The following is a 24,384-nucleotide window of genomic DNA, read 5'->3' on the forward strand; positions in this document are numbered from 1 at the left end:
GACACGCAGACTGGGATTACAACCACTGGAGTGGCGCGCGCACGAGTAGCTCGTGTTTATGTAATGTCATATGTGACTGTGAATGCGTGTGTATGTGTGTGTGTGCACGCTGGAGCTGGCGCGAGCTGGTCCAGCATCGCAGCGGCGACAGCGGCGACAGCGGTCACACGTTAAACATCAGCGACCCGTGCGTGTTATTCTGCAGGATTGAGGGCTCGTGAGATTTCAGGGGGTGCGGATTTGACCCAGCATATAGGAGGGCGCTCGAGCTCCACCGCACGCGCGCACACACGTAGACCCGGTGAAATCGTCACGCGGATAGAATCAGTGGAATCTGTAGCTGAGTGTGTTTCTGCGCGGCCGGAGAGCATCTTTTGCGGAGAGCGAGGTCCGGTCGGTCCGGTTGGTCGGTAGCACCGCGAGGAGGGTGGGGAGGCACAGCGGGAAGAGCGCTGGACTCCTGGCCGAATCGGAGCATCCCACTCCCGGCAGCATCAACCCTTCCGCGCCTCAGCTCCAGCGGGAGGCCCGGAGCGGCGGCAGGATGTAGCAGCGGATTAGCGGAGGAGAGAGGGGCGCTCAGAGGAAGAGAGCGGCACCGAGAGGACCGAGGCGGGACGGAGGGGACATGGGGAAGGACCAGGAGCTGCTTCAGGCCGTGAAGACCGAGGACTTGCTGACAGCTCAGCGGCTTCTACAGAGACCTCGGCCAGGGAAAGCCAGTCAGTATCCCTCCATCCTCCTGTCTCACACACACACGCGCGCACACACGCACACCCGTCATTACGAGGTCAGGACGGTGCAGGCTAAATCGGATTGATGCCATTTATCCTAAATGGTGACCTATGTTTGTGTGTGCGTATGTGTGTGTCTTTTTCCTGCAGGCATAAGTGTATTTATGGGTGTGTGTTTGTGCTATGACGTTGCATGTGTGATAGTGATGACGTGCATGTGTGAGAACAGTCATCAGAACGAATTTAGAAATTAGGAGGATGCTTGCCACCCATTTTCCACCATTGACCGTTTGTGTGTGTTTCTGCATGAATGCACAAAATGTGTGTATGTGTGCAGACCAGAGAGGATGTGTGTATTAGTGTGTGTGTGTGTGTGTGTGTGTGTGTGTGTGTGTGTGTGTGTGTGTGTGTGTGTGTGTGTGTGTGTGTGTGAGAGAGAGAGAGAGAGAGAGAGAGAGAGAGAGCGAGAGAGAGAGAGAGAGAGAGAGGTGGAAGTACACAGAGGTCCTACTGCTCTCGGGACAGGGGGATTAGTGGTGTGTGAAGATGCCAGATGTTAGTGGTAATAATGTGATGATCGTACGAGTACACGTGTGCACAAATGTGACGCTCATGTGTGTGTGTGTGTGTGTGACGTGGAGGCAGCTGGGGCTTGAGGTGATAATTAGATTTCAATTACAGCCTTGAAACTGGTCTCCTCTCCCATTTCACCACCAGGCCCCTCTCGATTCTCTGCTCTGAATTTATCTCCTCCTCACTCCTCCTGTTTCCTCTCCCCTGCTGTTGCCTCCTCTTCTCTCGGTTACTCTCTCCTGCCTCCTCTTTTCCATTCCTCCTCTTTCCTCCAATTTCCTTTCACATCTTCCCCTGGTTTCCTCTCTTGTCTTTACTTTCTCTACTTTTTATTATTAAACATATCCTCCTCTCCTCTATCCTTGTCTCCTATTCTCACCTATTTCCTTGTCTCCTCTCATCCCCTCCTCTCCTCCTCCCCCCTTGCTCCTCTATCCTTGTCACCTCGCCCCTTCCCTCCTATCCTATATACTCTCCTGTCCTGTCCTCTCCTCTATCCTTGTCACCTCTCCCCTTCCCTCCTCTCCTATCTCCATACTCTCCTGTCCTGTCCTCTCATATACTTGTCTCCTCTTCTCCTCCCTCTCCCCACCTCTTGTTTCCGGTCCTCTTCACCTCTATCATTGTCTCCTCTCTCCTCCTCTCCTCTCCTTCCCTCCCCTCTATCTTTGTCTCCCCTCTTCTCTTCTCCTCTCCTCCTCCATCCACTCTTCTAGTTTTGTCCCCCCTCTCTCCTCTCCTCCCTTCTCCTATCTCCTTTATTCTCCTCCTCTCCGCTCCTTGTCTCCTCTCGTGTGTCTGTCTCTGGACATTCCAGCAGTGCCATGAAAAAGAAAAATGCTTCTCCTCAAATGCCAGAACAGATCAGCTCTGAGTGCTCAGTCCACTGCACACTGACAAAGAGAAAGGGGGAGGTGGGTGGAGGGTGAGGGACATGAGGGGTGAGGAGGAGGGCTCGAATGGGAGTGAAAAAGAGTGAGAGTGCAGAACAGAAGGAGGGAAAGAGGGAGATATGAGTACAGGCATGTAAAGAGACAGGAAGTGATGGAGAGAGGTTCAAGGGTGAGTTGTGGAAGGTGTGTGTGCATCAGAGAGAGAGAGAGAGTGTGTGTGTGTGTGTGTGTGTGTGTGTGTGTGTGTGTGTGTGTGTGTGTGTGTGTGTGTGTGTGTGTGTGTGTGTGTGACTGTTGAATTCAGGTTTATGTTTGAATAATTAAACAGGAAGCCGGGTTTCTCTGCTGGAGAATCACACACACACACACACACACACGTGTGTGACTAACACCTGATGACTCATCAGGTGTTAGTCATGTGCCTGGCTGCGTTTTCATTATTAACAGTAATGATGTTCAGAGCAGCAGGCGAGAGGGAGTTGCTGTAGTGGTTGTTTGTTGTCAAAATGTCACAATTTGATGGAGGAGGGTTTAAGGATTTGAAGTGGCGGCGGGACAATGTGAGGCCACTTCACTTCACAGTCTTTCTTGGTCCCTGCATGTCAGACAGTCACTTCTTCTCCAACTGATTAAAGCAATCGTGCAACATTGGTGACAACATCGATACCACTCTTCATGTTTGTACGGCAAATCTCAAGCTGGAAGGGTTAGCGTAGCTTAGCATAAAGACTGGAAACAGGGGGAAACAGCTAGCCTGGTTTTGTCGGAGGGTATCCAAATCTGCTTACCTGCAACTTCACAGCGCAGCACTTCAAATATTTGTGGGGTCTTTCCATCTTATTCATTTTTTCATTTTTCAAGGATGACAGGATTCCCCTGGTATTTCTGCCTTCTGAAGAAACAAAAATGAAATAAAACAGTACAAAAGATGATGCCTTTCAGAAGATTTGTGCACACTGTAGCCTCCCAAAATGGTAGTCAATTCCAGTCCAGATACGTATACACTATATACAATATAGCACAAATGCGCAGTAGCAATATTGGCAAAATATGGCAAAAATAAGGTATAAATACGCCAGAAATATGTGACAATATGCGGCAAATACAGCTTAAATACATTAGTGGCACCTCTACAAGAGAAAAGAAAAAGACCAAAAGCAACAATGTGTTTTTGGCTCAGTTGCAATAAAGCTTTTCATCTTAGAGATTTGAGAACATCCCTAACATATTTGTATCTCTTTAAAGTTGTAGTACGCGACTGAAATGAGCGCTAAGTCATTTGAAAGATGTATCTGCCGCTGTTGAAGATCAAGGAAGTGCTGACCGTTTTCACAGCCAGCAGTACTTCATAAAGTAATAATGACTGGTATTCCCACAACATCAAGTAAACAACTGAATCTGAACAGTATTGTAATAGACCAACAGAACACCAGCTGAATTATTAAACATTATTCATTTGTTTGTTTCTGAAAGTAAAAGCTGGAAATCTCAGTTATCAGTGACTCATCAGCAGCACAAGCAACCTTTATAACGCGTAGTATAGTGTAGCCATGGGGCAGTACAACTATTTTAAAAGTATTTTAAAAAATCATTTAAATCACCTTTTCAAGCATAAACACTCAAAAGACAATGCCGTGGTTCCAGCTTCTCAAATGTGAGTATTAGCTGTTGTTAAACTGAATATCTTTTGGTTTGGGGCAGTTAATAATGCGTCACCTTCAGCTCCTGGAAACCAGCATCAATCACAATTCTTATCACATGTTACAGACAAAATGATAACATTCAACAGATTAATCAACACCGAAAATAATGGACAGGTAATTGTGTTTTCTTCCTCCCTATCTGGGTGGCCACAAAAATTCAAATGTAGAAGGAGGGTGTGACTAACAAGAAGGTGCGGCGTCCATTGTTACATATTTTGTTTTTGATCTCTGAGAAACAAATGAATGGCTTTTCAAATATTTTCAGATTGCCAGGTTCAAACAAAGTCCAGCTGTTACAGAGGAAATCAAAATGTCACCATATATTTCTCCCACTGTTGTTGGTGATGTGCTGTATTTGGTGACCACTGTCTTTCCTAAAATTATATTCTTCCTGATATGTACAATAAAATGCAGAATAATACAAGATTTACAATTTTCTTGAACATATAATAATAATACAAACTATTATTACATCATTTCTAAATGTTTTACGTCATAGAATTACGACATATCTGCGTATTGGTTTTCTTATCATTGCCCTTGAATTGCCTCGTCAACCTGCCATTGTGTACTTTTGATGAAAGTGTGGTGTCGTTCCTGCACTATCAGCATATTGTGACCCTGAGTGCGGTCACTCGAACATATGTGTGCACTCGTCTGGAAGGCGAGCGATGGAGTTTGTTTCAGACTACACGTTACACTCAAACTCTAAATGCATGACGACAGGTGGAAGTCAGAGGGGAGGAAAACTGGACTTCAGAACATCTCTGGTACCCTTGAGAAACCCTCCACTTCACCTCTCATGAGGTCTCTGAATCTGCTCTGTTACACGGAAGGTGGCTTCGCCAGCAGCTACCAGCTCGACCGAAAGGGTTTCAAATTAAAACCTCAATGATGATGATTTCACGTCAAAATAGGCGACACATGAACTCTTAAGTTAAATGGCTACAATTTGTGGGAGATGCTGCTGAGTGATATCATAGTAATCCCTGCCAAGTGATTGACTGCCTGTGAGAATGGCACATTGAGGGGTTACTATAGTAACAGGGGCTCGCTTGCAGTGTTATGCCTAAAATTATCATTTAAAAAAAACACACACACAAAAAAAAAAAATGAACCCTGCTCCAAGGACACCATCAGAGAAACATTATGGTAATGCTCTTCAACAAACATGTCAGAGAAGGAAAATACTAAAAAAGCCTCAAATTGAAGTAAAGTGTGAAGTAAGTGAGCGTTTCAAGATGAAAATCAGTTTGTAGCGGGATCACAGAGGTGGTTTTGGGTCAGAAGGGGGGAGTTATTATGATGTCATGATTCAGACTCGGTGTAGTAAAATAAATTAATTTGAAAAAACAACAGTTGAACGAGAAGGACACTCGGGCCATGCCCTTTATCGCAATGTTGATAAAAAATGATTTGTGTATCCACTCCAAAATGTAATGGGTTCTTCGTTGGCCGACGCTCCGCCCCTCCATCAAGTTGCATGAAAATTGGCCGATGAGTTATTATGTAATCAGACAGACAAACAAACCGGAGGTGATAATTGTGGGTGTTGGATGTCGTGGCGCTGCCATAAACTTGTGGTCAGGGAGGCGGGGTCATGTGGCTCTCTGATGGTGATGGTGACACAGATATCTGCACTCATTGATTCATCTGCAGGGGCGGAGGGATGATTCGTATTTTTAATCCAAGATAGATGGGGGGGGGGGACCTTCACGTGCACAAACACACACGAACACATGCAGCCGAATGATGTCAGCGGCAGAGTGTAAACAGAAAACAGCACAGCTACCAGTCATCAGCACGCGCTCTTTAGTAAATTACAGCGAAAATTAGAGTGTGAGAGCAGGATGAGGGGATGAAGTGCAGATAGAGCTGCAGAGAGAAGGAGAAGCTTTTCCCCCGATTACAGAACAGCTACAGATTACAGCCCGTGGATTATGAGGGTTTGATCAACAAAAAACAAAAACAAAAAGTTGAGACAAGCTTTTTCTGTGTCCTTTTCTGAGGGTTGTGTGTTGGTTTCTGTGAGCGTGTTTGTGCCTGTGTGATTGTTCCTGCTGTCCGATTGCTTTATCTTTCTGATACATTCAGAACATTCAGCACATAATCACAAACACAGACACACATTTACTCATCGGCAGGATATGCACACACCCAAACATACTAAGAACATGCTTAACATACAGACAGTGAAAGTGGAATCACTCTTGAATCTAAATCTCAAGCACATTTCCCAAAATACTACTCCCTCGAGTGTATTTGTTTGCTATACAAACCTTGTTTTACTGAAATGCATCATTTAACAAAGATGCATGTGTCTGGTGCATGATAATGAACTCATGATCAAAACCCACTCTCTCACTTAAATTGATTGACAGGTCTTTTAATAAAAGGATAAACGCCAAAAAACAACTCAATCAAGGTTATTCATGTTTAGGGGCGTAATAGGTTTGTTACTATTAGTAACACCGGCGGGAAACAAGCCTATATTGTAATTATTATCAATTGAGAAACACATTTTTCAAAATGTTTCATATTTATGAATACGCCTCCAATTTATATGTTTAAAAAACGAAATGTTTGAATCGTCGTCACTTCTCCTTGACCTCTGCTGCTGTTGTTGCGGTGAAGAAACTGTTGTTTGAGCTGTCACAGGTATGAAAGTGGAGCTGTCTACTCTACCAGCAGGAAATGACTTATTATAATATGCACAAGGAGAGAGAATAATCACTGGATTCTGAATAGATTTCAATTTTGACCGTTTCTGCCATGAGTTTGTTTCTCCCTTTCTTTGCTCCCTCATTCTCTGCGTCTCTCTTCTCGGTTTCAGAGCTCCTCGGAGCAGCAAAGCGGGTGAACGTCAACATCCAGGATGCAGACGGGTGAGGGACCACAGCTCCTCTGATTCATGTTCTCCTTGCTAATATTCCACATTGCCATCGTGGTTTTTTAAGGTTCTCTTCACTCATCTTCTGTTTTTGCCCTGATTGTTTTCACCTTCTTTCCCTCGTTGTGTTCTAGTTTCTTTGCTTTCTTTCTGTCCTCTTGACGTCATATCACACCTTTACATGTTTCATGAGTTTGTTATTCATAACAGTGTATTGTAGCTTTAGGAGTTTAACATTAGGTTTGCCTTAATTCAGGTTTCAGATATCGAAATATATAAATATATCAAGAGCTGTGAAGGCGGACTAGACGGCGTGATGGCGTTTAGTAGTCTCATTGAGCTTCTTGTCGGCAACCGTCACTTATAAGTGTATTGTGGATCTAATAACAAAACTTCAAAAAGACAGACAGACCTTATTTCAGGCATCTAACCAAAAACCCATCAAAAAAAAAGCAGTGACCTCGAGACAACGAAACCAAAAATGTAAAAAATGCTCAAAAAAACAAATTTCCGGTGTTTAGGACTCGTTCCTGCAGCGCCCACAATTTAGGACAGTGGTTCCTAACTTGGAGGTCAGACCCCCGCACGGGTTTACAAAATGTGCCTATAATCAATATTTTGATAGAATAGACTAAATGACAATGTGAAAGGGGTCGCTCGTATTGATGAACCTACAGAATTATCACCCAAAACTGAAGGACTGTTAATCACCTAAAACTAAGAGTCAGTTGTGTTTTCATCAGCTTAGAACGAGCGGATCCTGTTCACAGAGTCCACCATGTTGTTGTAGTTCATTGTGGGCTGTAGTAGTAGCCCTGAAGCGACAAACCAACACTGGTTCTAGAGAGCACCTTTCACGTTTCTATGTTACCTGAAGTCCACCGTGGCTCTCTGACACACTTGGAAAGGGAAGTGTGAGCCAACCTCACCGCTAGATGCCACAAAAAGCATCACTCTGGTCCTTTACCACCCTTTGATGATGTAGTTTGTGCTGACCTGCAGTGCTTTGACTTTCTCCCTTGCCGATGTGCTGTACCTGTTCACTCCAGTACCACGTAGCATCAAAATTCCTTCAAGTCTCTTTGACTTTATTCTGTAGCTGACACACGGTTTGATCATCCGACTGATGAAGGCAAGCCAAAAGGACAAAATCTCCTTCAGCCATGATGCATTTTACACATTACGCTCATCTTAAATCTATCTTTGAAACATAGATCCAGCTGAAGGCTGTAATTACCAACATGTCTCGGTCTCAATTTCAACTCCTTGTGTAATGACTGATGATTCGTTGATTTGACTCCAGGGCCTGGCCCTTCTATTCACCAGGGATCCTTTAGACACACACACAACCCACACACACACAGGGATGCGTTGTGTGTACGCTTGGCTTCGGGGTAGAGAGCTTGCTTATTGATGGAAGTAGGTCATTTGCCCCCTCCCGTCGCTCAGACAGAGCTGAGGGGCGGAGCTGCACTACGCTGAAGTTTATTTCAGTTATGCTCCGGTTTCACACTACAGATGTGAATATGTGTATTTAAAAAAATAATCTGTGTCTGTGTGAAGGTTGGCACCACTGCACCATGCCGCTCTGAGTGGTAACAAGGAGCTGATCTCTCTGCTGCTGGAGGCCCAGGCGGCAGTCGATATTAAAGACAATAAAGGTAAGAATACACACAGATTTAAGTGTCCTCACGAGTCGCTATATTACCATGAAACAGGTACAAAAAACACACACCCGGATGGCCAGAAAACAATCACAAAATAACAGGAAAACAAAAATATTTCTGGCTTCCCCTGCGTGACCGATAATACCATCTTTTGTAATAAAAGGGGAGCTTGTTTGAAATACAACAAACATTCTCTCTGTGTAGTATACGCTATTTATGAGCGGTGACAGATTTGTGTGCACAGCAAACAATAGACGATAGAAGAGCTGCACGGCTGCAGGACTGGGAGCCAAGGGGAAGCAGAGCAGCAAATATCTCCGTCTCATATTGGCAGCTTCCAGAAGAAAAAGATGAAGAAATCTCAGGCCAGATGGGAGATATAATCCCTCCAGGATGTAGGCCTACTGTCTACATACTCCAAGTCAGCTCAGTCATCCCAAGTATGGCTCTAAATAGAAGTAACTGGCAAGCAACCTTACCAGGTGGTCCCACTCAGGCAGCACCCTCCGTTTCTGAAAAGTGAAGCCAATGTGGAGGTGCCTTGTACTTGCATTCTCTCTGCTGGCCATCAGGGGGCGACTCCTCTGGTTGCACGTTCCGATCGTATTGAAGTCTGTGAGAAAATGACTCTACTTCTCACTTGATTTATTACCTCAGTAAACATCGTAAACATGAGTTTATGGTCTCAATCGCTAGTTTCAAGTCTTCTTTAATACAGCATGATGTTCATTTCGTAAATTATGATCTCATTTAGAGTTAAATAGACCTTAAAGCGGAGTATGTTTTAGGGCAGTCTTACTGTGATTGAGAAGTCGCTAACAGAGCCATATACACATGTATATATGATCACTTTTGTTCACTGGTTGCAAAAAAAAAAATGGCGACGGCCAAAATGCCGAACTTGAGGCCTTAAAACGTCAGTCCACCATCCACTGGGTGACGTGACGACAACTGCGTCCATTTCTGAAAGTGAAAGTAAAGTCTATGGTCCCACCTCCTCAACTCTTTCCGTGGAGGTGGTAGGGAAACCCAAGACAAGAACTAACCAATCAGCTCCACACACACGCTATTATAGACGCAACATGTTAATGTTTGCAAACTAGTCCTCCATATCAGCTCAAATGTGCTGCCCCCAAGTTCCCAAGAAATCTGTTATTGCAGGATTAAGATTCATCCCTCACTCAGATGGGACAAGGGGAGCTGTTAACTTGGAAGTTCTGATCCTTTTTCAGGCGTCACATCCGTCTACCAGATGTTTTTGTGCAAAGATGCCAACGTGAGGTCACTGACCTGGACATCCTGCAGGCCTGAGCCTCTGGGCTTGATATCCTGTCCAAAAATAAATCACAAACAGAAGAGGGGGCAAGCAACTCTGTGTTGATCAACTCTGCCAGGACACTTCTGGGAACACAGTTCAGGGTATTTCCAAAATCGGGGAAACGAATTTGGTTGCGAGTTTCGAATTTCTGTGGGGCCTTTATTATCCTCATGGTCCACTGTTTTATGATGTGCTCACGATCCACACTTTGACCACCTCTGTCTGAGAAATAAAACACAGAACCTGAAGTTCACACGAGACATATGAATCTCAATATCTCAACAATTGAGCTTTCGGAATTGAAGGATGAACTTCCCCATTCACCACTGGGAAGGAAATGGGCTCATATCACTTCCAGCAACCCTCCAGAAGAACCTCCTGGAATTGAGGCAGTGTCGATTACGTCAAAAGATTCCTGAGTCCCCCCCCCCCCCCCCTCATCTTCAAACAAGTCCAGTGGCTCTCTTTCCCTGCATAGTCTGAATGAAGTCTAGAATATCTTTAAAGGCTGCCTGAGAATCATTTTCCATCACATCTCTTCATAACTCCTACAGCTGCTGTGTCTCTTTATCCTGCCAGCACCTCTCTTCTGAGTCAGGACTCCGTCACGCCAGCCAGGCCTGGAGGGCCTCTTTATTCAGCTTGACGATGTGGCTCATCGCTGGTAGTAAGACTGAGGGCCTTGGGTTGCTGCCATGAGAAACATGCTCACTGGTCCTTGCAGCCACTAATACAAAGTGGTGTTTAATGTCTTCTGGTTAGAGGCACTAGTAATGATTGCAAGGTGGATTTTTGTGCTGGACTTTGCGTCACCTTGCATTTCCTGCATGGCTTGCAATGTCCAGTTTCCTGCAGTCTGGCTCAGCCACTTAAAGGGGATTTCTTCTTTTGCCCTCTTGTCTGAAAGCAGTTTGTCTGCGACGTCCCATGAGAACGACGCTTGCACAAACAATTCTCCAACGGTCACAAAAGGTCACAAGCATGTCAACAACAGTGTGATTGCATTTCCAGGAGGGACACTGAGAAACTGTGCCTAAATCTGTTGCTACAGTGAAACCGATACAACAGAAATGATTGCCAAAATTGCATTCACATTTGGCCTGAAATTGCAACTGTCGTTTTTAATTGACCCACTGATTGTTTTCTTGATGAATCCATTCATTATTTGGTGTATTGGTTCCCAGGGTCCTCCACAAATGTGTTGCTTTGTCAAAACAACAGTCAAACACCCGAACATCTTTATGTTCTCATGTTCTTGTATGTATGTGTGCATGTCCTGTTTTTTATTGTGCTGTCAACTTTGTGTGTTTTTGTATGTGTGTATGTGTTTTGTGTAGGGATGCGTCCTCTGCATTACGCTGCATGGCAGGGGAAGACTGAACCAATGAAAATGCTGCTAAAGGCAGGCTCGTCAGTCAACGGACAGTCAGATGAAGGACAGATCCCTCTCCACCTATCAGCTCAGCACGGACACTATGACGGGGTAACTGTTTTTTCTGTGTGTTAGTGTGTATAGTAGCTGTGTGTGTGTGTGTTTTGTGGTTGTGGTTGGTCCAAGCTCGGAAATTCAGCAGCGTCAGTAAGATTTGTGTGTGTGTGTGGGTGTGTGTGTTTGTTACAGTCGGAGATGTTGCTACAACACCAGTCCAACCCGTGTATCTCAGACTCAGCTGGGAAAACACCGTTGGACCTCGCCTGTGAATTTGGTCGAGTCGGAGTGAGTAAATTTAACTGAAAACCAAAAGATACTCATATAGAAAGAAAGAAAACAGAAACACGCTGAAAATACAGAAAACACGTACAATACAGACGCGCTTCAACAGTGACTGTCAGACATACAACATAAGACAGTCAACACAAAATATGCCTTCAAATTTAACAACAATCCACCTGTATGATCATGAACAAATAACTGTTACAAACCGTGTCAAGGATTGTATTCTGTAAAAAACATAAGCACCTTTAACATCTCATCCGTGGTCTAAAACCATCAAAATAAGTGTGATAAATTGAAGATTTAGGCCCTAAAATATTCTAAAACATCGGCAGCCAGAAGAGAGAGCGTTCAGCTTCTGCAGCAATGATTTGATTTCACAGAGAAAACAAATTTAAAATGGAATTTTTCCAAAGGTTCACGCTTGTTTACGTGGTGAACAGCAGACTTTGGAAAACTGTTAATTGAAATGAGTTCATATCATACATGAATGTGCGTGTTCGCCTGAATTTTTAGGTGGTGCAGCTCCTGCTCAGCAGTAACATGTGTGCAGCCATGCTGGAACCGAAACCCTCCGACCCCAACGGAGTGTCACCTCTTCATCTCGCTGCCAAGAACGGACACATCGATGTCATACGGTCGGAAAAACTTTGAGCCTCAGTGTGTGTCTGTCTTCAAACGTCAGTCTGTCAATCTGTCAATCTGTCAGTCTGTTTGTCCATCTAACTGACTCCTCCGATCTAACTTAAACTCCAGCGTAACAATTGCAGTCTGAAAATCTGTTACGGTCTGAAGCACACACGTTTTCATTGACTTGCATTTATGGAGATGTTTTTAAATTCTACAATGTTTCTTTGCATAGGCTTTACAAATAAAGGTTAATATTATTATTATTCTGTGCTCCAGGTTGCTGATTCAGGCTGGAATAGACATCAACAGACAGTCTGAGTCTGGCACAGCGCTGCATCAGGCAGCCCTCTGTGGGAAGACAGAGGTAGTGCGCCTGCTGCTGGATGTAAGTCCATCTGTCCGTCTCTCTATCTCTCTGTCCGCCTGTTTAATGTGTTTACAAAAGCCACTGTTGTTAAAGCTGCCTCGCTCTCCTCAGCCGAGCAAGTTTTACACCTCAGCACTTGGCATTCATCCCACCGAGCTGTGTGATGAAGCCCGTGGGATACGTTCGCTTGTTACATAAGTGTAGCGGAATGGCCAGCATCCTACCTGTCATGCAATATCCAAGGGAGCTGGGTTTTGTTTTGTAACCCTTTCTGATGTTGCTGCTGAGGCAAGCACACACAACAAATGTTAGCAATTGGCGTGCACACACAGCCAGAATGCACAGCATATCCCTGTTGTGAATTTCACATCTTCTCCACTTCCATCCAGAGTGGCATCAGTGCAGGGGTGAGAAACACTCTGAGTCAGACTGCCCTGGACATCGTCAACCAGTTCACCACCACACAGGCCAGCCGAGAGATCAAACAACTCCTGAGAGGTGAGCGCGAGAACACGTACGACCACTTAATTAATCCTCACAGTCCAATACCAAGATATATAAGACCCAGATACTTTCTAATAACAGTTGATTTACCACCAAATAGTCAAACATTAAGAATTCCTTTTTACTATTTTCTGTTATTTACAAAATGACAGGACAGAGCTTAACACTAATTAGGTAATTACATGCTTTTGTAAATTCACCTGCAGCATAGAAGCAAGCAGTGCACCTCACCCCTACTGCCTTCCTCGCCATCGTGTTCTGCTCCCTCCTGACTTTCTTTCTCTACTTTTTCCAACTACCTGAAACCTTCTGCTGGACTCTACTCAACTCTACTGCTGTCCTCTTTACACGCTATACTCTTGTGCTGTAGATGCCTCGGCTGCGATGCAGGTGCGTGCATTGAAGGATTACTGCAACAACTACGACCTTACCAGCCTCAACATCAAAGCTGGAGACATCATCACGGTACGTAGATCTGATGATCAACTTGGTCTTCATAGATGTAGGCTACTGTACATAGACATGTGAACACTGGTACTATCTTTTGTATAACTTTCACTTATACGTCAGGAGCCAGTTGCCACAGCTCTTAATCGGTTTAAACTTCAGCCAGGTTATGGTCCACATGAATCACATCACTCAATTAAAATGGTTTGCACCACACAAATAATGATTCAAATGGGATAATTAATATAAGTTATGCTACGTTTCACAAATAACTGTGCTAATGTCATTAGCGTCAGTTAGGTTAGCTTAATTGGATATTTCCTGTTCTTTTTTTGCGCTGTACACATATAATCACATATATTCCTGTTGATAGGCCTATATGATGTTAATACAGGTGGTTTTTCCATCCAAACACATGAATGCTTGGAGGCCATTGGTGCACAACGGAGACCTTCGAGATTGTAATTTTAACTGCATACTAACTCTGAAACACACATATTCCTCTTTGTATGCAGAAAGAAATAACGTCGACATTTATAAAGAATGCCCCCCTTAAAACTGTAATTTTCGGCAGTTATATATATCACAGCTTGTGATGGTACAGCGACTTCCTGTTTACAGTTTCCTTTTGACTGGAACCTATTTACACATTACTAAGGTGTTTACTAGCTAAGAAATATATAAGTGGCTGACTTAGTTTGTTAAATCGTTACTTTTACACAAGCTAGCGCTATGAACTTTGGAGGTGCAGGACGGTTAAAATCTTATTTTTGTAAACTGTATGTGTGTGTGTATGTGTGTGTGTGTGTGTGCGTGTGCGTGTGTGTTGACAGGTTTTGGAGCAGCACTCTGATGGCCGATGGAAAGGCTGTATTCATGACAACCGCACAGGAAATGACCGTGTGGGCTACTTCCCCTCCAACATGGTGGAAGTCATCAAGAGGGCAGGTGACCACCCACAGCACAGCTGTATGTGTGTGTGTGTGTGTTTGGGTGGGAGGATGTGTGTGTATTCACATGTGTGTGAGCTCAGCAGCTGTTCTGCAGCTATAGCTGATCATTAGTCGTAGCTAGCTGCAGCATCATCCGCCTCTTTGGTCTATTTTCCCAACCTGTCAATCATCTCCATTGATCAATACTGTCCCCTATTGGCTGTCAACCTTCCTCCCTTCTTCTATACTTCTGCTCCTTCTGTCGCCCTTCCTGATGAATAAACCCGTCCAACCAACCCGCTCTGCTAGATTGTAATGCTTTTGTTCATTTTGTTTGTTTGCTTTGTTCGTGATATTATATCATAATTTAAAGAGAAATATTCCCTGTGGATATATGGATGTATTCTTTTCTCACATTTTGATTTTAATCAGTTATTATTTTGTACATTTTCAGATCTGATTAGATTTGTTTTGTTTCAAGTTGACTGATCAGTTGTTGTTGTTGTTGTTGTTGTGTTGTTGTTTTGCACCTCCCCCCTCCTGGCTCGTGTCCAGGTCACTCCCCCTCCCAGCAGTGCCACACCCTCCTGCTCCGCAGGCCCAACCCCTGTCCCATTGCCACGGTCAACGGACACTCATACCCCCCCACCAAAGTCCTCCCCCTGCATCTGCCTCCCCCTCCTCCTCACCCCAACACACTGTCCCTCCCTCGGTTCTCCTCCTTTGGGTACGTTCCTTTTTCCATCTCTCCTCCATCTCTGTCGACTCCTGCTCTGTCCACTCCTCCTCCTCCTCCTCCTCCTCCTCCTCCTCCTCTCTCCACTTCTCAGGAGCAGCAGAGTCAGACAGGTACATACTGTAGTATCACTTTAAATCAAAGATAAGCATCCTTTCCACGCTGTTTGACAAGACCACATATACAACATATCATCTATCTGCTTGTTATATTACGTGTGAAATGTATGTAAATGAGTAAATGATATATGTATATATTAAAGGATCAGTTCACCCGAATGACAAAAAATGTATCTTTTCCCACTTTCTCCTCGCTTTGACGCTAGAGTTCTGCTGCCACTTTATTTATTATTCATTAAACTAAACTTAATTATTCATTAAACAATTTGGAAAATGGCAACCATCAGCGATGTATTACCCTAATCGACCAGGACATTTCATTTTTTAGTATTTAAAACGTAATTGTTCCATGTGGCATCAGTTTACTTTCACTGTACTGGAATAGCTTTCTGGTGGTTTGAGTGAACTGACCCTTTAACTGAAATATTCAATTTAATGGCACCATTTTTACAATTTAAAATGCTCACATATATCAAATCTGAGAGGCATTATTTACAAATGTATAAACATTTTGCGATGGTTTAGCTTGAATCATTTGATGTTTGATTTAGAATGAAGTAATTGTGCTTTGCACAGGGCTTATATTGTGCAGACAGTCTTGTGAGGGAACTGTGGAGCTTTACAAGTCTCAACATCATTAACACTTAGAGGTGGTGCAACCACTATGAATAATTATGTGTTTATGAATGTGGAAGTGAGTGTGTGCATCGATCTGACTGTTTGCTTGTGTTCATCTAAGAGCCAAATACATTTTATACATGAAACCATTTATATGAACATTCATTTGTGAAACTAAACTACACATATGGGCTGTGAAGCTGCTGATTAGTGTCCGCATTTTTGGTTTTAAGAACTTTCTTCGAAAACAGAGTAAATTAGCCGCAGTATCAATTGTGTTTGCGTGTGTGTTTGCGTGTGTGTGTGTGTGTGTGTGTGACAGGTTCGCGGACTGCAGAGCTGAGTCCTCAAGGGTCTCCAACTCTTGGACAGAGCAGCGCCAGTGAGGACATCTGGGTGCTACGCAAACCGCTAACAGGTAAACTCACAAATGTGTTTTCGGGTAAAAGTGTGAAACTTTGTCTTTGAGGAATGTTCGCTATGTAATTAATACTGCATACTGCAATGTGTGTGTGTGTGTGTGGTAGTTGGCGAGCGCAGTGGCAGTGTGGGCAGCATCGGCAGTATTCGGTCAACCAGCAGCTTGCAGAGTTCTGGAAACACACATGTCCTGACCACCCCTGCGCCCAGTCCACACCCGGCAACCACACCAGGAGTCAACACACACGGGCTTAGCGCTCCAGGCCTGCACGCGCAAGCTGAAGGGGTGAAGGTAAGAGACTCTCTGCATTTATTTGTGTGCCATGAGTTGCAGGCGTTTCCGTCACATTGCTGCTGGATCTTTACAAAACAACAAGCATGTCGTTTCTGGGAAACAGCAGAACATTGTCAGGAAACAAACACAGGTTTGTTTCCTGACAATACCAGGTTAACCACAATTCTGCTTCCTGTTCACTTTGTTTTTCTGGTATAGACAGTATAGACAGGTGCATTAAGATGATGGCCTCCTCTTTTTTATCAATCACACAGTAAAATGAAGCCCCTAAGTACCAATGTCAACCTTTTCTGCCTGGACAAACTGTAAAGTTAAATTCTACAGTATTTTTCCCTGAATATCTTTTTACACCTCAACTCCTCCCTTTTGTGTTCTTCCATTGTCTGGTGTGCTTTCATTTTATAATCTGTGATGTCACCCTGCAGGTCTGCTCTCTAACACCTTCAGCACGCTCTAAATTCAATTTTAACAGCGGAAAGAAATCGTTTATTTTTAGGTAGTACCTTAAAAATATCGTAAATCAGCAATTAGCCAAATTGGATCGTGTTCCCATATTACGCTGGCAGGACATCATCTATTTTAAGAAGTATTCGTTCTAGGACTTCTGCTGCATCTGTTCTTGCTAAACTGCAGGCGGAAGTCGTTCAGAAGCCAGAATCTGTCTTTTATATGTGCACTTAGTCCACTGAGCTGAGTCACAAGGGACTTCTTGGATGTGAATGATTATGCTTGAGTAAATGTTTCATTTTGTGAGTGCGTGTGTTTGTGTTTTAGCTCCTGGCCACCGTGCTCGCCCAGTCGGTCAAAGCCAAGGAGCATCTCTTGGAGCAGTCGCTGTCTGTTGAGCAGTCAGCGAGTAAGCACACAAACTCACCCAAACACAACACAAGACCATTGGCTTTACTTGAATTGATGATTTAGGCGGTGATCAAAAGTACAACAGGTGCCTCAGGGATTGTTTTGATCTTGTTTATGAATCATTTCTTTCTTCATTTCTCGTTTCGTCAACCTGGCCCTCTAAAGACCACCTGTCTGTTCATATCAGATCAGACACAATCCTTGTATCCCCAATTCTTGGGAATTTATTAATCTCACTTCGGCAGAAGCATATAAATTAGCATATTTTAGTCTGCTGTCATTCTACTGGTTTAAGTGATACGTGGGAAGTGTAGTGCTAAAACAGCACCACAGAGCCAGCCAAACCTGTACACTGCCAAAATAATAATGACGGACTACACAGGCAATATCAACCAGGCTCCTCATCCTCATAGACTGCACTTGATCACTAGATAACACAATTTCTTGGCTTTGCAACAAAGAACCATTTCAGTTGCCTGGTTCCTTAGGTTGTTTTCATAAAAACTGCTTTCAGACGAGGAAGAGTTCAAGCTGTTCATTTGGCAAATAATTAGCACAGCCACAGCCCTGACAAGCCTTTTCATAAATAACTAGTTTGACACATTATAAACGAGTGCAGTGCCCGTTGAAAACATGCCTGTTCACAACGGGATGAACACTTGGCCTGTGGTGTTGCTGCTTGCAGCTTTCTCGAGAACCGCATACACACAAACAACTTCATAATCAACGCTGCGCTTCCTTGAGTCCTGAACAATACTGCTGTGACATAGTTGCATCGCACAACCAAGTCGCGGCTACTCAAAGTCAGAAACTCTGGTAAAATAAAAAATACCAGGGCCAGACTTTGCCTTTGGGCAAAGTAGGCAACCTGGGGGCCCCAACTAAAAGGGCCCCAACCAGCTATAGATTTATTGATGTTTTGATATGAAAAATACTGAATTATGTTACTATTCTAGCTCATTGCACCTGGATGATATGTTGTCTAGATATGCAAAGGGCACACATGCAGACATACACATAAACAGATAGTATAACAGTAGATAGTATTGATAAGTCATGTGACACACTGAGGGCCAAAGTGCATTTATACAAATTAAAATTAAATTGTACCAATAGACTTACTACATACTACAATACTACAATAGGTAATTGTTTATGTACAAATGTATTGTAATTGACAAAACTACAAAAGAGTGAAATAATAAAATTGTACTGCTAAAAGTAATGCATTTAATTCTCTCCCCTATTGTTTCTCTCTCTCTTGTCTCACCTTTCCACCTCCACCCATAGGCTCTTCCAGTTGCACAGTTCATGAACAGCGGTCCTTTGAGCGGAAGGCAGAAGAGGATGATGGGAAAGTGAGTTCTTGGATGGCAGATTGGTTCACTCTGGAGTAGCCTCTTTCTGTTGCTCCTGTTTCCTCTCAACCAGTGCTTTGGTTTGAGAGAAAGACATCTACAAGGGTGTGTTCAGTGGGCACAGCGAGATGTCCGCCAGGGTGGCTGTGTTGCACCTGAACAGATGACACCCTGAGGATGGGCATGCGAGTGTGTTCACCATGGAGACAGGCAGAGAGACGGACACATTGAGGAGTCAGTCTCTGTCTCGCCTTCTTTGTGTGCTCTGTGAGGCTGAGGGTTGAATTCTCCGTGTGTGCTCTAGAAGCACACATCCACCGGTTGCCAGGCGACAGCAGTGTTTTGTCAGAGAAGAGAAAGCGGTGGTGTATCTTGATTGGTTGATCTCATCCAACGTTCTTTTACACTTAATGTATTCACAAAATATAGCAAGCATGCGATCGATAATTTTACTTTTATATGGAGCAGTTAACCCAAAAACGTTATTTCCCACTAACTCTAACATATTGCAGTAAGATCCCAAAGTGATCTTACTGCAATATGTTAGAAACAGTTGTGTATTGGAGCATAAATATAGGCAGTATTGTTCTTTAAATTTGTCCTGGCGTTGTGCACCTTGGTTATTGATCTGTAAGCTAAAGACAAACTGACATGCTGTACAGGTGTGCTATTATGTGTAACAGGTTCCCATTCCTTGCTTGTGACTTCTCTCCTGATTTTGTTGTCGAGCAGCGTTACATTTTGAGATTACAATGGAGGTTTATGTGCTTTTTTCCTTAACAATCTTCTCAATTGTGTTCTAGAGGAGGCTTCTTTGTTGTGTTCTACAATAGTCTCCTCCTTTGTTCTAGAGCAGGCTGCTATGCTGTGTTCTACAATAGTCTTCTCTCCTGTGTTCTAGAGCAGACTGCTACGCTGTGTTCTACAATAGTCTTCTCTCCTGTGTTCTAGAGCAGAGTGCTACGCTGTGTTCTACAATAGTCTTCTCGCCTGTGTTCTAGAGCAGACTGCCACACTGTGTTCTACAATAGTCTTCTCTCCTGTGTTCTAGAGCAGACTGCCACGTTGTGTTCTACAATAGTCTCCTCTCATGTGTGCTAGAGCAGACTGCTACGCTGTGTTCTAAAATAGTCTTCTCTCCTGTGTTCTAGAGCAGACTGCTATGCTGTGTTCTACAATAGTCTTCTCTCCTGTGTTCTAGAGCAGACTGCTACGCTGTGTTCTACAATAGTCTTCTCTCCTGTGTTCTAGAGCAGACTGCCACTTTGTGTTCTACAATCGTCTTCTCTCCTGTGTTCTAGAGCAGACTGCTAGTTGTGTTCTACAATAGTCTTCTCTCCTGTGTTCTAGAGCAGGCTGCTACGCTGTGTTCTACAATAGTCTTCTCTCTTGTGTTCTAGAGCAGACTGCTATGCTGTGTTCTACAATAGTCTTCTCTCCTGTGTTCTAGAGCAGACTGCTACGCTGTGTTCTACAATAGTCTTCTCTCCTGTGTTCTAGAGCAGGCTGCTACGTTGTGTTCTACAATAGTCTCCTCTCCTGTGTTCTAGAGCAGACTGCCACGTTGTGTTCTACAATAGTCTCCTGTGTTCTAGAGCAGGCTGCTACGCTGTGTTCTACAATAGTCTTCTCTCCTGTGTTCTAGAGCAGGCTGCCACGTTGTGTTCTACAATAGTCTTCTCTCCTGTGTTCTAGAGCAGACTGCCACGTTGTGTTCTACAATAGTCTTCTCTCCTGTGTTCTAGAGCAGACTGCTAGTTGTGTTCTACAATAGTCTTCTCTCCTGTGTTCTAGAGCAGACTGCTAGTTGTGTTCTACAATAGTCTTCTCTCCTGTGTTCTAGAGCAGACTGCCACGCTGTGTTCTACAATAGTCTTCTCTCCTGTGTGCTAGAGCAGGCTGCTACGCTGTGTTCTAGAACAGGTCTGTGTTCCGTGCTCTAGAAGAAGCCTGTGGACTCTTCTAGAAGCAGGCAGTAGTGTTCTGTGTTCTGTGTTCTAGAAGCAGGCAGTAGTGGCGTGGCTGGGTGAGTTTCAGCTGCAGTTCTACACCACCCACTTCCTCACCGCGGGATATGATCTAGACACCATTAGCCGCATGACCCCTGAGGTAAGGTCATGACCCCTGACCCCCTCACGCCCCGCCCCCTTGTCTGTCAAGGCTCCGCCCAGCTCAGCTCTCAAATCAGCTCCCCACTGACGTGGATGATGTCCTCATGACCCTCCTGTCTCTGTCACCTGACCCCCCCGGTGTGAGTCCTGAGCCTCAACCAGTCACTTCTCATGCTCTGTCTGCTTCATTTGCATACCTGTGTTCACACATGGCCACGTGTTCCAGTCTGTGCTGTAAACGCTACCCTGTGTTTGTCCTTGAGTGTTTTCTTGGTGTGTGTGTGTGTGTTTGTGCATTGAAGCGAACACAGTGGTATGACATAAACCCCCTAGGCACAGGGGACACTCATCACAGATTATCAAAAGCAAAATAATCCTGCAGGCATATCAAACACAGCTCTTCTGCAAATGTCAAACGTACACATACAATTGTTTACATTTAAGACACAAAAAAAACACCTACAGTTTTACTGATGTGACTAAGTGTGCTTTGCGTTGAAGGACCTAACGGGAATTGGGGTCATGAAGCCTGGACATCGAAAGAAGTTAACATCAGAGATCAGCAAGCTGCTCTCCACAGACTGGCTGCCAGACCACAAGCCTGTAAGGCTCTCCAAGTATTACACAGTCTAGAAAAAGGAGGAGATGTTGAGTTTCCAGTTTATGAAATAACTAAATATTAAAAATAAAAATGCATTGGAATTCTTCTCTGTATATTTGTAATCTGTGGCCAAGCTTTTTACATTGTGCCCATGTTTGTGTGTCCCTGTGTGTGTTTCAGGCCAATCTGGGAGACTGGCTGTCTCACTTGGGTCTCAGTCAGTACTACCAGGTTCTGGTGCAGAATGGGTATGAAAACATTGACTTTATCTCCGACATCAGCCTTGAAGATTTGCAAGAGATTGGAATTACCAAACTCGGTAAGACACAGCTACATTATTAAAATAGGGAATATAATATTAAAAGGCATGTAGAGGTACAGAGCCTTTGATTTTGTTCACTTGAAAGTATATGATTGTCAAAACTTATGAATAAAATAAATGTGCCTCCACTTAGAAAACGTTTTGTGTTGCTCTACAACACATACAATAATTTGGACTGAATTTATTGAGCTGTTGTCATTATCAACCACAGAACATTAATTTTGTTGACATATTAAACCTTCATGTTACAAAATAAGACAAAAATAGAATGTATTTCTTTCCAATTAAACTTTCTACCAACTGAAACTCTTATTCATCTTCTTGCTGAATCATATTATTGCGACCCAACAGCAAATATTCCGAGGCCCAGTACCCAGGGATTGGGAAGCTCTGTGTTAGATGCTAATGATGTAATGTAATGATCACAGCTACTCGTGCAGAATGGGTCACCACTCGTTTTACATGAAATTTAAAGGGTCCATTTAATGGTTACTTTTATAAGATAAACAATAACAAATAGTCTCTTCTAGCTTTGAAGTCTACATATGCTTTCATTTTCTTTGTACTTCACAAAAACGATTTCTCTTCTTCCACACCGCTGCCTCGCCTCAGGCCATCAGAAGAAGCTGATGTTGGGAGTGAAGAGACTGAAGGAGCTACAAAGGGGAGAAAGAAGCTCTGAGCCTCCTCAGAGCCCCTCTACACCTCCATCCAGCCCAGGTGGCAGCACCGAGTCAGAGCCCCGGAAGGAGGTGAGGAAGCAGAGGGACGGCGGCCCGCTGGCCAAACCTCGCCCGGGTCTCACACATTCACAGACCCCTCCCCACACCCCGACGCAAACCCCACCACTAACCCCCCCACATGGCCGGACCCAGCAGGCCTCCCCAAGGGCTCGGCCGCGCCCCTCCACCCAGGTGGCGGCAGCAGATTCGTCAGTGCCGCTGCTCCGCCTGCCCAGTGTGGAGGAAGAGCGACGGAGAACTCACAGTCTAATTGGCTCAGAATCAGACTCTAGATACGCCACGGTATGCCGCAGCAGCTCCGCACATACTGCCCCTAATGATGTCACTGTTAACCGCAGCCAATCATCTGTCACCCTCCGTCCCCGACGGAAAGGTCGGCCCCCGACACCACCTAAACGGTCCTGTTCTTCCATTACCGGGGGTGACGGAGAGGTAGAGGAACAGGTGGAGGGGCTACTAGGGCTGCCAACCTATCGAGAGCGGCGAGCCAGTGACTGCGGCAGCCTGGGATCAGCTTTAAGATCTCAGGACTCAGCGGGCCTGGAGAGATCAGAGGGGGCTTCTGGGAGTGTTCGCAGCCTCGCTGCTATGCTGGAAACATCCATCGTGGGTGGAGCCAAAACCTTGCCCAAGAATCTGGGAGGCAGCACCAGCTACCTACAGGTGTGTGTATGTCTTTGTGATTGGTTGGTTTCAAAATGTTTATTATTAAGTGTAACAATCATGTGACCTCCAGGTGAGTCCGCCTGTACTTCGCCGGCAGCCAGGTGCAGGCGGTCTTGGATCTGAGGAAGATGATGTCTTAAGTCGGCGTCGGACCATCAGTGGACCAGAAGGCCTCCCTGGTGATCAGATCGACCCTTTACCCCGACCACCAGCCCAGCAACGTCCAGAGCCTCGGCCCCGCTCCACCGTGGTCTCCTCATCGGAGATCACAGACGGCACAGTGACGCTCCGAAGGAGGCCGCGTCCTCAGCCGACAGACTCTGAGGCACCTCCGTCCGCGGATGCCAATGCCGTTACCACGACATCTGGCTCTGACACCATACGCAGGAGTCAGCCCACCTCTGACCACACAGAAAGTGTCAATCAAAGCAATAACCAACTGGGCTCTCCCAGCAGTCAAACAGACAGTCGCCGGAAAAACGGCGGCGACCCGCAGCAGAACGGCGGCGTGGTCCTGAGGCGGAGGCCGGTGTCTGAGGACTTTGATAAGACGGAGGCCAACAGAGACAGCTGTGAGTGGATGGAGGCTAGGAAGTCTCTGAAGCCGCCGGTATCACCGAAACCGCCCACAGTCACCCTGAGGAAGGCACAAGCTGACCCCCCAACCCCAACTCGCAGGGTCCCCATACCCGGGCCTGATAGTACTGAAACAGCACAGAGCCCTGGTGAGAGAGACGCACGCACGCACGCACGCACGCACGCACGCACGCACGCACGCACACTGAACTGTCTATATTAATGTATATGTGGTCCCTCAGTCGACATATCACTTTACAATCACTATGTATAGAATTCTAAAGTGATTATAGCAATAGGGTATTCTGACCGTATTGAATTTTGTGAAAAAATAAGCAGTCTGTGTGTTGACCTTTGACCCTTTCACATCAGAGTCCTCATATTGGAGTTGTTGGGTTGTGGAGTGAGACGACGCCTGCATTTCTGTCTACCTCAGTGTCATTTTACCACTGACAGACACCAAACACAGAAACATCTCTACACATAGGGGCTTATATTTAAATATTTGATGGGGGGGGATAACATGCAACAAATGTCCCCAGTAGAGTCGAACAGGAGACGCATACAAATGGAATTCTTTTTTCTTTTA

At 44.8% G+C, this 24,384-nt stretch overlaps 1 protein-coding gene across 1 annotated transcript in view; it reads left to right on the forward strand.

The window, feature by feature from the left end:
* Positions 1-628: 628 nt before the first annotated feature.
* LOC306784077 (uncharacterized protein) overlaps positions 629-24,384 on the forward strand; it is a gene marked incomplete at its 5' end in the record, with an annotated part of 29,223 nt that continues 5,467 nt past the window's right edge. The window contains 20 exons of the mRNA XM_079277910.1: positions 629-722; positions 6,737-6,788; positions 8,357-8,454; positions 11,116-11,261; positions 11,400-11,495; positions 12,009-12,130; positions 12,399-12,507; positions 12,879-12,987; positions 13,364-13,458; positions 14,274-14,388; positions 14,928-15,221; positions 16,168-16,263; positions 16,373-16,557; positions 17,335-17,416; positions 18,709-18,776; positions 20,778-20,885; positions 21,389-21,490; positions 21,669-21,807; positions 22,423-23,216; positions 23,290-23,944. Of these exons, the coding sequence (XP_079134036.1) occupies positions 629-722; positions 6,737-6,788; positions 8,357-8,454; positions 11,116-11,261; positions 11,400-11,495; positions 12,009-12,130; positions 12,399-12,507; positions 12,879-12,987; positions 13,364-13,458; positions 14,274-14,388; positions 14,928-15,221; positions 16,168-16,263; positions 16,373-16,557; positions 17,335-17,416; positions 18,709-18,776; positions 20,778-20,885; positions 21,389-21,490; positions 21,669-21,807; positions 22,423-23,216; positions 23,290-23,944 (3,559 nt within the window). The remainder of the gene's footprint in view (positions 723-6,736; positions 6,789-8,356; positions 8,455-11,115; positions 11,262-11,399; positions 11,496-12,008; positions 12,131-12,398; positions 12,508-12,878; positions 12,988-13,363; positions 13,459-14,273; positions 14,389-14,927; positions 15,222-16,167; positions 16,264-16,372; positions 16,558-17,334; positions 17,417-18,708; positions 18,777-20,777; positions 20,886-21,388; positions 21,491-21,668; positions 21,808-22,422; positions 23,217-23,289; positions 23,945-24,384) is intronic.

The sequence above is a fragment of the Melanostigma gelatinosum genome (assembly GCF_949748355.1).
Source record: "Melanostigma gelatinosum genome assembly, chromosome: 11".
In the NCBI taxonomy this organism is placed as follows: domain Eukaryota; kingdom Metazoa; phylum Chordata; class Actinopteri; order Perciformes; family Zoarcidae; genus Melanostigma; species Melanostigma gelatinosum.